Source organism: Curcuma longa, chromosome 13 (genome assembly GCF_044706935.1).
Source record: "Curcuma longa cultivar G26 ecotype Majalengka, Jawa Barat chromosome 13, ITB_CL_G26_1.1, whole genome shotgun sequence".
Taxonomy (NCBI): Eukaryota; Viridiplantae; Streptophyta; class Magnoliopsida; order Zingiberales; family Zingiberaceae; genus Curcuma; species Curcuma longa.
The window spans coordinates 7,135,661-7,148,411 of NC_133873.1; the positions used below are offsets into that span (position 1 = coordinate 7,135,661).

General features: G+C 35.4%; 1 protein-coding gene across 1 annotated transcript; it reads right to left on the bottom strand.

The window, feature by feature from the left end:
• Positions 1 to 7,234: 7,234 nt before the first annotated feature.
• On the bottom strand, positions 7,235 to 8,341 carry LOC141844208 (putative glutathione S-transferase GSTF1). Its single transcript, XM_074732239.1, has 3 exons — positions 8,192 to 8,341; positions 8,061 to 8,109; positions 7,235 to 7,917 (listed from the first exon to the last, which is right to left on the bottom strand). The coding sequence occupies exons 1-3, from the start codon at positions 8,339 to 8,341 to the stop codon at positions 7,463 to 7,465; spliced, it is 654 nt and encodes a 217-aa protein (XP_074588340.1). The 3' UTR covers positions 7,235 to 7,462.
• Positions 8,342 to 12,751: the final 4,410 nt, after the last annotated feature.

Consider the following 12,751-nt stretch of genomic DNA (forward strand, 5'->3'; position numbering starts at 1 on the left):
GGCAAAAAATAAAGACAAAATTTTAATTAATCTTTTATGATAAAAGTTAAAAAAAAACTCTTTAAAATATATAGGATTGTAATAAATAGAAGTGAATTAAAAATATTTAAGATGGACAAATCTATAATAAATTAAAGATTTAACTGTTTATAATATACTTATTAATATCTTCTATTTTAATAATCAATAAATATAATTCACTAACATATTTTTTATTTAAAATATTTATTTTTATATATATTATGGAGATGAAGTCCAAAGTCTTCTATTAATTTAATAATCTTTGAATTAATATAATTTATAGTTTAATTTTTCTACTTCATCAACTTTGTTTTTACTTTCGAATTTCTAGGTAGTTCTAGATAGTTGTGTAGTTGGGTTAAAGAATAAAAAAGTTAAGAGTAAAAAAACATTTTATTAAATCACATATTCAATTTTCATAAATGCATCGTACTTTTAAATTTATTATATGTATTACTTTTTTAAAATACCCCTTCATTTATATTTGTACTTGTCCATCTATCCTAAAGGAGGCACATTTAAAATCATACTAAATAGACTACGTTTTATAAGATTTTGAAACAACTATTTATTTTTTTAAAAAAAAGTTATTAAAAAAAAATTCACTGCTGATTAAATATGGTATGAAATCAAGATTGAAGAACATGATTTTATTAAAGAGAATCCTAAGAATATATTAATATTGGTTTAAATTGAAAATCTAATTATATTAATGAGTTTTGATCAAAATTTAAAACTGAATAATAATGGTTATATATGGTTTAAATATTTTAAATATGGTCAATTAGAAATAGTCTCAATCACCATATCTCCATAATAGTATGATACCAATTGAGGCCAATTTAACCTTTGATCTCTCTTTTTGATCCGTCAAGACGACCTAATATCTGATCCAACTATCCTACTAGGACTTATCTGTCTCAAGAACTTATCATAAATTTTACTGGGAGTCCCCTACCATTCATTTTTAGTCCCCACATGGTAGAGTCCCCTACCATTCATTTTTCGTCCCCACATATGGCTACCTCATTCGTTTTTCCTTAGGACTCTCACATGGCTCCAACCACGACTTTGATACCTATTGGTGCAGAAAGTACTAGATGATCGAATCTTAATTTTGATAATGACAAAAGGTTTAAGTTAAGTGTGTGATGTTTACTGATGATGTAATCTAAGTGTATAGGAAGCACAAGAAAAACCTAGTGGAGACTAGACAGTGGAAGTCTTAGTGGAGACTAGACAGACCTAATCTGAAGGATTAGGTGGGAAGACCTGGTCTGGAGGATTAGACAAGGAAGTCCTTATCAATAGGATTAGGTAGGAAGACTTGGCAGATCAAGTGCACACACCAAATGGAAGACTAGGCAGGTTAGGAGGATTAGATATCTAGCGGTGGATATCTTGGGAGCCGAGGATCGAAGTTAAGCAAAAGTCCAATAAGTCTAGGGGACTTGATTAGCAAAAGAGATAAATTCTCCCGAGTGGAGTGGATGAGGGCACGTTCCTAGTAAGGAAAACAATATGTGTCGATCTGATCTAGAATTTCACTAGAAATTCGAAGTCAAAACTAAAATAGTTTGTTAAAATTGTTCCTATTTTTTGTTATATTTTGCTTTTGCACTAACTTGTAATGCAGGAAAGGAGAGTTTGAAACTTTGTGTTTTGGGCGCCCTTATCTGGATCCAAGTGACCGAACTTCCAGGCGCCCAGATTGATTCCAGGTGATAGGATGTCAATGGAACGGGACAAGCAAAACAGTGAGGTGGCAAAGTCTCAGTGGTCGGGATACCTCAGCTTCTAGGCGCCTGGAATGGTTACAGGCGCCTCGATCTGGATAAGGCGTTGTGGAGTCAAGATTTGATTCAGAACCTCCATGTCAGTATAGAGGCGCTCGAAAAGCGATGCAGGCACATGGAACTACTGAGTCAGTAGCGTCGATAGTGGATCGACGAATAACGCGCCCGAAAAGGCTTCCAGGCGGTCGGATATCTTAATAAAAGAGCCTTGAGGGAGAACCATTGAAGTATCATTCTGCAATCAAGCGACGATCGTCTGCACGCGAAACTTCTGTTGGGTTGCAAGGGTACAAACATAGTCTCATATCTAAAGTATATGGAAAAGATCATGGGATTAAAAGAATGGAAAGTATCTCCATTGGTATGAGGCCTTTTGGGGAGAGCTCAAGAACAAAGCTATGAGGGCTTAGACCCAAAGTGGACAATATCATGTCATTTTGGAGATATTTTGATTCCATCGGTTTTAACAAGTGGTATCAGAGCGAGACCGCTCTTCACTGGACTAACCTCCAGATGAGCCATGATTCAGATCTAACCATGTGGTTTGAACCTTAAACAAAGGAAGTAGGTGTTCTCGTATCTGAATCAAGAGGACCAGACACCAGATGAGAAGTTCTAGTAGGTTGAGTGGACCGAGGGGCAAAAAGTCCTAGTTGTGACTAGATGGGAAGTCCTAGTAGGTCGGGTGGACCGAGAGGACAAAAGTCCTAGCTGCGGTTAGGTGGGAAGTCCTAGTAGGTCGGGTGGACCGAGGGGCAAAAAGTCCTGGTGGATCGAAGATTCAGACATCAAAAACGACGTTGAGGAAGGCCTGTGTTCCTTTATTTGAGGGGGGGATTATTGGATTGCAATGGTGCAAACATAGTCCCACATCTAAAGTACATGGAAAAGATCATGGGGTTAAAAGGATGGAAAGTATCTCCATTGGTATGAGGCCTTTTAGGCAGAGCCCAAGAATAAAGTCATGTCCTTAGGCCAAAAGTGGACAATATCATGCCAATGTGGAGATATTTTGATTCCATCAGTTTTAACAACTTCAACTAGGAACGTCGTCGTCATGCCGAAGAGTTGCATCAGAATCTGCGATCATTACTCTGTCGATATACTTTACTTTGTGCTTAATTTATTAGATCAATATACTTGTTACCAACTGATGAGCTAGGGTTTTATGCATTTTTAATCGATTCAATTTTGGGTTTTTACATGAAAATAAATTACAAAATGAATCGATTTGATCTTAATTGTCATTTATTGCATAATCTGAGGCTTGATTATAATTTTCATGATTTAATGGTAATTTTTCTACTAATTTGATTTTAATTGATTTTAGGGTTCGAACCGGACTCAACTCAAGCTCAACCGCGGTCAAATCGAGTCAAAATTGTCAAATTGATCGAGCTAACACGGAGGACATGACTTAGATCGAGCCCGATCAAAATCTCTGAATTTTTTGGAAACCCTAAGCTGCTCTAAACCTCAGATCAATTCTGACCGTTGAATCAGAAATCAAGGGCTGAGATTAAAGGGTTAATTGGCATATAAAAACCTTGGTTTTAATCGGTGAACAGTGGCTGCGCACTGTTCACCTTCGTCCCGAAACGCGCCCGCGACGAAGCTCTGCTCAGTGACGTACGTCCACAGCGGTTCTCAGCGTCCCAAATCAACTCCATCGCGTCCCTGATCCCTGAGGAGGTGGAAGCCGTTCGATTGGGCACATTCCGGCAGCTGGATTTGGCTTGACGGCGGGGGTTCTTCCGGCGGCCAACTTCTTGTTTCAGCTCGTTCCGGCCAACCACAACATATTCCGGCGCCGGGATCGTTGGAGGGGTTCTCTGAGGTTAGGCGAACACTCCGGAATCATCATCAAATCAATCGGAGCAAGTTTGAAGCTGTGAAATCCAGTTTGTCACCTGATACGTAACTGCACAGCCTGGTTTATTGGCCGGAGAGGGTTTTTTCAGCCAAATTCGTGGTGCTGGCAATGCGCAAACCACCCGACGACAAGTTTGAAGCTTCCAAATGGAGTAAAAGTTGATTGACAACCAGCCGAAGGGATTCGACGGAGAAGAGGAGGATTTTATCATTTTCTGTTTTGTTCTAGCCGTTTCTGCAAATTTAGTTTCTGTTCTTGTTCTTGTTCTTGTTCTTACTGAATGTTCAGCTAATTCATATTGCTAATTGCTTGCATTTGATCAATTCCTATTGTCAGTTGAATCGTTTAGGATTAAATCTAGTGCTATCAACTTGTTTCCCTTGTTCATCTGCTGATTGATACTGTCTGAGGGTTTCGGTTACTGTTCTGTGCCATTCCTTAATGCATTGTTCCGTGCCACATTTTGTGCCAAGCTGTTAATTTAGGTTAACTTAGTTTAAGCCTTTTCCATTGCATTTTAGGAATTGCCTTAGAGTATAACTAGAGTAGGTTTCATTCTCTTACGGCGCATCGAATCACATTTTAGGTTTACTTTGATACCTTCGTTTTATAGTTTCATTTCTTGCATTTTTCACTTATTTACCGATTTTATTTTCATTTCATTCCAAAAAAACTAAAACCCCCAATCTTTCATAGAAAACCCAAAAACACGACACAATAAGCTCAATTCATTCAATTTTCTACTAGTCCTTGGAAAAACACGACTCGAGGCCCCTATACTTCATTTGTTTGTATTTATCGTGGGTTTTCGATAAAATCTATAAATTCTAATTTGAAGCCCTATCGTGACACACCTAGTTTAGGGCTTTTCACCAACCCTATCTTTTTGTAAATCGCTAATTAAGAGGGGAGTTATTTAGTTAATAGTCTGTCGAAAACGATCCTTTGATCGTGGATCTCGGAGTAGCAGCTTATGGCTGTGAACCAAGTAAATCCCTGTATTCTTTTTACTTTCCGTTGCCCTCTTAGATTTTTTATCTATGAGGATTTATGAGTTTTATATAAATTATGAAAATACAATGTATGTACTATTCACCCCCTCTAGCGCTCCCAACGATTCTACAATACTAATTGTTAGAACCGATAAAATCAACATATATCCACAATAGTACGATATAGTCCACTTTGAATTTAAGCCTTCATGATTTTATTTTTGAACTTTATTAAAAAAAAAGTCTCATAAAAATATCTACTATCTAATAAATTCATGATTTTTTAATGTATTTTCAAAATAGAACTTTGATATAATCCCATTATTTAAGTCTATCAATTTATGATAAAAATTATAAAAGGTTAAAATTTTTTAAAATACTCATAGCATGCTAAGTAAGGTACAGAATTAATGTTAGACTGCATGGTTAAAAATTTTATTACAAAGTTACAGATAAAGTTAGATTCATCATATTCACTTAACAATAACACATATTCATTCCTAAACTCTTATGAGTTTGATCTTGTTCAAAAATTTTGAATCTAAACCCTATATAGCCATTAGTAAGTTTAGTTAAAAATGACCATGGGTTTTTCAAATTCAATCCAAATCAATATTAATATATTCTTGAGACTTTTCTAAATATACTTATATGCTTCAATCTTAATTTCACGTCTTATTTAACATGCCGAGTTTTTCATTAAAAAGTTAAAATTATATTTTTAAAAGAGTTAAATAGTAATTTCAAAACTGTGATTTATTTTTGAAATTTTAAATGTAATTCAGTAGTCCGGATGAATCCGTTAAGTATTACATGTGATTTGACAAACAGAAGGAAGGATATTTTAGAAAAGAGACGTAGTCATTTGAAGATCTCCATCTTGTTAGCTTGCCCTTGCCCTTCCGCCCTATACTTAATCCCTATCAATCTCACATTAATGTCAAATCATCAGCCATTGCTTTCATGGCCATCTATTTTTTTCCAGCAAAATTTTTTTCCAACAAAAGATACAATCGGTCATCCTAACAATATCACATGATTGATCTCACGATCATTTATGAAAAAATAAATTGAAAAATTACAGTTGACCATAACGAAAGAAGACATTACCTCAACTTTATTAAGATTCGACTTTTACCTACTTCAATAAGACTATCTCATCATAACCAACTGAACTATTCTTCAGAAACTCATCGCCATCTACCAAATCAAGGCATCATCGTTTTCTCAAACATCACGCCAACAATGTTACTTTGCTGCCTCCCCACTCCAACAATGTTAGCTCATCACATTAGCACAATAAAAACCAACAAAAACTCTAAAAACAAAATTAATTCAGTTTTTGTATTTTAGTGTATGAGAAAATTATTATCTCTTCTAAATTCAATAAAGAACAAATTAATTATCTGGTGCAGCTCAAAATACGATTAAATTATAATTGAATTAAATTGGGATTGATTTGATTTTGATTTTGTCAAATTATAATTGAATTAAATTTAATTGGATTACATTAATTCAATAGTAGAAAAATTTTAAAAAAACTAATCTCTTGTTTTTTAAATTCTTTTCCTATGCAACCTCACTAAATTAAATCTCTATCTTCTGCTTTTGATCTTTCTAATAATAACTAATTAATTATTTTCTCTTCTCTTTCTCAAATATTCTCTTTATTTTTCCTCATCTCAAGTGTAACAACCCTTCGTCTTCCTTTCCTTTCCCTTCCTTTTATTGTTTTTTCAGTAACTAATAGCAACCCTCATTTTTTCTTCATCTCTAACAAAAACAACTCTTATTATATATTTTCTTGTGGTCAATTCAAAAACTACTATAGGACTTTCATTCACTTTTTATTTCATACTTATAGTTATTTAATTGAAGAGTATAATGTAATGTAATAATTATTTATTATATATAACTTATTATATTTTTTATAAATAATATAAAAAAGAATCTTGACGTAAAGATAAAATTATTATTGTGTAATTTAAAAGTCACATATTTAAATCTCAAAAATAGTCTTGTCCAAAGCAGAATAAAACTATTTACAAGATCCTTATATGATATCCCATATTTTGGAAGCTGACTGGACTATTACATTAAGTTCACTTATCCAAATTCTAATTCCTAGAATGTACAGGTCAAGCTATTTTGTTTAGATTGGATTGCTCCCCACCTGAACAGTCACCTTATCACCACTTCAACATAGATCTCGGCCCATCAAAAAACCCTCTCTTTATATAGAATCCGTCACTTCAACGGTCTTATATGATCAGTTCTACGACTATCTGTAAAGAGGTAAATCGAGAAATTGCAAACAGATGAGAGCATTATCTCAACTTCATCGAGATTCACATCCTTGTCCGCTTCAACAATTCAATTCCATCGTAACCAATTCAGCTATGTCCCGAGGACAAAACGACGGAGGAGGGCATCAAATAACGCTCTCAACGTGGGAGTGAAAGGCATCGATCGGACAGTCGGTCCTATGAATCCAAGTTTTCAGGCAACTATTATTAGAATAGTAAAGTTTGAACAATCAAAAAACTCCAAACAAATTTGAACAACGATTACAGAAATCAATTTCACGATCAAGAATCATTGACTGAAAAGAAAGCAGGAATCGCTTAGCGTCGATCACAAATGCACGCAACGCATCGAAGCGTAGCAGAGCATTGGAATTATTGGAAGCAAGGACTAGAAGCAACTTGCATAGCGCACACATCTAGTGGAATTAAGCATCGGAGGGTGAAGATTGGAGAGCAATGGCAGCAGCTTCATGATCACTGAGGGAGACCGGCGGCCACTTTCTTGGAGGCCGGACGCGACGCCAAGCTCTCCCACCAGGCTTTCACGTGGGGGCGAGCCTCGAACAGGGCGGCCACTTGAGGGATTTTGATAGACAAGTGGGTGACGGGATAGTGGCTGAGATCGGCGAAGCTGAAGAAGTCTCCGGCGAGGTACTTGGTCTTGGACAGACGGGCTTCGTAAACGTCGAGCACCTTCCCCAGCTTCTCCGAGTTCTCCTCCACCACCTTCGCGTCCGTCGTACCACCGAAGAAGAGGGGGATAACCACCGCCTGTACGAAGATGGGGCTGATGGCCTTGTCGTACTGCTGGGCCTCCACTTCCAACCATACGTCCACCATGGCTGACTCCTCCAAGCTACTCCCATGTAGCAGGTCAACGTTGGAGGATTTGAACTTGCTCAGCACGTACCGTCCGATCGCTCTCGATTCTAAGGTTTTGAGAGAGAGAGCAATTAATGCACAAAATCAAAAGTCAATCTCTTGACTAGAAAATATTCTCAGAAATTATAGAATTGTAACCCAATCTTTGAAAAGGCTGGAAATTTTCAAGAGTAAGGATGAACGAACTCACCAAAAAGAACGAGATCCCCATCTTGGAAAGCCGGCACTTGACCAAATGGCTGCAGATTACACATCAAAAAGGTGAAATCAATCCGATAACGAAGAGATATATCCAATCGAATACATGCGTAAATAGGATACATTTCTGGCGACGTGAGCAGGGGACTTATGCTCGCCGGTGGCCAGGTCGATGTTGACGCGCTCATATTCCGCCCCGACCTCCTCAAGGCACAGAATCACGCGGATCGCCGCTGGTGAGACCACCGGAGCGAATACCTTCACTGGAGCCATCTCTGCACTCTCTCACGCTGAAATTATAAGAAGATTTGGGTTGGGACTTGGGAGTGAAGTATCAGGGAGGATCATATACTATTTATAGAAAGTGTGAACGTTCTTACAGTTTTCTGCTTATTTATTTATTTGTAAAATGAAAAAGTAAACAAGGTTTATTCTACCATTGACTGCCATATTTATAGGAACAAATTAAGCATTTGATGTAACGTGGAATCGACAATAAGAGGTAGAGCGGTTAATTCGCGATCCGACGGATTAATTCATTAAAAATGGAATGAAATAGGATGGGTCGGTCCTTTGATGGATTAAAATTTTTTTAATTTAATTTAATTTAAGATAAGTCATGATTAGGCGGATCAATCGAATCGATGAATATGTTAAAAAAATAAAAAATAAAAAAAATTAAATTTAGATCGTAATTTAAATAGATCAAAGTTGAAGATTTTAAATTTAGATAGTAGATGGATTAAGTTCATTAATTCATTGAATTTTTCTCTTTTAATTTTAAATTTAAAAAAAAAAATTTCAATCCGCGAGTACTAAATCCTCATGAGTCGCGAGTTAATTCATACGGATCGTGGGCTTAGTCGGATCGATTCACCTGAACTCATTTTAAAATAAATAAATAATATAACTCAAAGTCACGGACTGACGATGAATAGCATTTGTGGTGAACGTTATCATATTTTACATCAACAAATAGAGATGTGACATACCACTCAATAATGCATATAAAACAAAGAAATAAATATCTAAAAAAGAAAATATTATTTTTTTATAAAAAATAAAGATAAATTTTAATTAACCTTTTATGATAAAAATTAAAAAAATCTTTAAAATATATAGGATTGTAATAAATAGAAGCGAATTAAAAATATTTAAGATGGATAAACCTACAATAAATTAAAATTTTAATTGTTTATAATATACTAATTAATACATTCTATTTTAATAATAAATAAATATAATTCATTAACATATTTTTTATTTAAAATATTTATTTGCATATATATTATGGAGTTGAATTATAAAAGAAGTTCAAAGTCTTCTATTTGATAATCTTTGAATTAATATAATTTTTAATTTAATTTTTGTCGCATGTGAGAATGTTTTTTTCTTTTCTTCATAGGTAGTTTGATAGTTTAATTTTGATGTTGAAAAAAAATAGAGAATAAAAAAATTGAGAGTAAAAAAAAATATTTTATTGAAACACATACTCAATTTTCATAAATGCACCGTACTTTTAAATTTATTATATGTATTACTTTTCCAAAATACCCCTTCATTTATATTTGTACTTGTGCATCTAACCTAAAGGAGGCACATTTAAAATCTTACTAAATAGACTACGTTTTATAAGATTTTGAAACAACTATTTATCTTCTTTTAAAAAAATATTATTAAAAAAAACTCACTGCTGATTAAATATGGTATGAAATCAAGATTGAAGAACGTGATTATATTTAAAGAGAATCCTAAGAATATATTAATATTGGTTTAAATTGAAAATCTAATTATATTAATGAATTTGGATTAAAATTCAAAACTCAATAACGGTTATATAGGGTTCAAATATTTTAAATATGGTCAATTAGGAATAGTCTCAATTAGCATATCTTCATAATGGTATGATACCAATCGAGGCCAATTTAATGTTCGATCTCTCCTTTTGATCTGTCAAAACTACCTAATATCCGATTCAACTAATCTACTAGGACTTATCTGTCTGAAGAACTTATCATAGATTTTACTGGGAGTCCCCTACCATTCATTTTTCGTCCCCACATGGCAGAGTACCATTCCGTCCCCACATGGTAGAGTCCCCTACCATTCATTTTTCGTCCCCACATGGCTACCTCCTTCGTTTTTCCTTAGGACTCTCACATGGCTCCAACCATGACTTTGATACCTATTGGTGTAGGGAGTACCAGATGATCGAATCTTAGTTTTGATAATGACAAAAGGTTTAAGTTAATGTGTGATGTTTACTGATGAGATAATCTAAGTGTGCAGGTAGCACAGGAAAGACCTAGTGGAGACTAGGCGTGGAAGTCCTAGTGGAGACTAGGCAATGGAAGTCCTAGTGGAGACTAGGCAGTGGAAGTCCTAGCTGAAGGCTAGACGGACCTAATCTAAAGGATTAGGTGGGAAGACCTGGTCTGGAGGATTGGGTAAGAAACTCCTTGTCAAGAGGACTAGGCAGGAAAACTTGGCAGATCAAGTGCGCCCACCAAATGGAAGACTAGGCAGGTCGGGAGAATCAGATGTCTAGCGGTGGAAATCCTGGGAGTCAAGGATCGAGGTTAAGCAAAAGTCCAACAAGGCATGGAGGACTTAGTTGGCAAAAAAGATAAATTCTCCCAAGTGGAGTGGGTGAGGGTGCGTTCCCGATAAGGGGAACAATAGGTGTCGATCTGATTCAGAATTTCATTGAAAATTTGAAGTCAAAACCAAAATAGTTTGTTAAAATTATTACTATTTTCTGTTATATTTTATTTTTGCACTAACTTGTAATGCAGGAAAGGATGAGCTAAAACTTTATGTTTCGGGCGCCCTTATCTGGATCCAGGTGCCCAGATTGGTTCCAGGTGACAGGATGTCGTTGGAACGGGACCAGCGAAACAGTGAGGTGGCAGAGTCCCAGTGGTCGGGACATCTCAGCTTCCAAGCGCTCGATGTGGTTCCAGGCGCCTCGATCTGGATAAAGCGTTGTGGAGTCAAGGTTTGATCCGGAACCTCCATGTCAGTATAGAGGTGCTTGAAAAGGGATGCAGACACACGGAAGTGCCGAGTTAGTAGCATCAATAGTGGATCGACAAACAACGCACCCGAAAATGCTTCCAGGCGCTCGGATAATCTAATAAAAGAGTCTTGAGGGAGAGCCCTTGAAGTATCATTCTGCAATCAGGCGACGATCGTCTGCACGTGAAGCTTCAACCAGGAACGTCGTCATCACGCCGAAGAGCTACATCAGAATCTGCAATCATTACTCTTTCGGTATACTTTATTTTGTACTTAATCTATTAGATTAGTATACTTGTTACCAGTCCTATTTTTTTGTACGTAAATCGCTAACTCCCTTTCGTAAGAGAAGAGTTATTTAATTGATTGTCCGTTGAAAATGATCTTTTGATCGTAGACCTTGGAGTAGCAGTTTGTGGCTGTAAACCAAGTAAATCCCTGTATTTTTTTTACTTTCCGCTGCCCTCTCGATTTTTTATCTACGCAAGGATTTACAAGTTTTATACAAATTGTGAAAACGCAATGCATGCGCTATTCACCCCCTCTAGCGCTCCCAACGATCCTATAATACCAATTGTTAGAACCGATTGAATCAACATATATCCACAATGATATGATATTATCCACTTTAGATCTAAGTCCTTATGGTTTTATTTTTGAACTTATTAAAAAAAAAGTCTCATACCAATGGAAATATCTATTATTTTATACATTCATGATTTTTTTAAATGTATTTCTAATATAGGACTTTGATTATAATCTCAATATTTAAGTCTATCAATGATTTATGATAAAAATTATAAAAGGTTGAAATTTTTTCAAAATACTCATAGCATGCTAAGGTATAGAACTAATGTTGAACTCCATGGTTAAAAATTTTATTACAAAGTCACATATGAAGTTAAATTCATCATATTCACTTAATAATAACACATGCATTCCTAAACTCTTATGAGTTTGACCATGTTCAAAAATTTTGAATGTAAACCCTATATAGTCATTAATAAGTTTGAGTTAAAAATGACCATGGGTTTCTCAAATTCAATCCAAATCAATATTAATATATTCTTGAGATTTTTTTGAGTATAATTATGTGCTTCAATCTTAGTTTCACGTCTTATTTAACATGCTAAGTTGTTAATTAAAAAGATAAAATTATCTTTTTAAAAGAGATAAATAGTAATTTCAAAACTGTGATTTATTTTTGAAATTAGAGAGAGAAGTAGAGTTGGTTTTGCCCCCATCACTATGAGAAGCACCAATGGCGTCACCATAAGGATCTCCATCATAGTTGTTAGCTTGCCCTTGCCCTTCCGCTCTAGACTTAATTCCTATCAATCTCACCTTAATGTTAAATCATCGTCATTCCTTTCATCGTCATCTATCTTTTCTTCAATAAAAGGTGAAATCTATCATCCAACGATCTCATACGATTAGTTTCACGATCATCTATAAGGAGGTAAATCGAGAAACTACAGTTGATCACGATGAAGAAGTTAAGGACATTGCCTCGGCTTCATCGAGATTCGACTCTTGTCCACTTTAATAAATCTGTCCCATCATAACCAACTCAACTATGTCCCAAAAACTCATCGCCATCTACCAAATCAAGGCATCATCGTTTTCTCAAACATCAAGCCGTACTTGTTACTTTGCTGCCTTTCC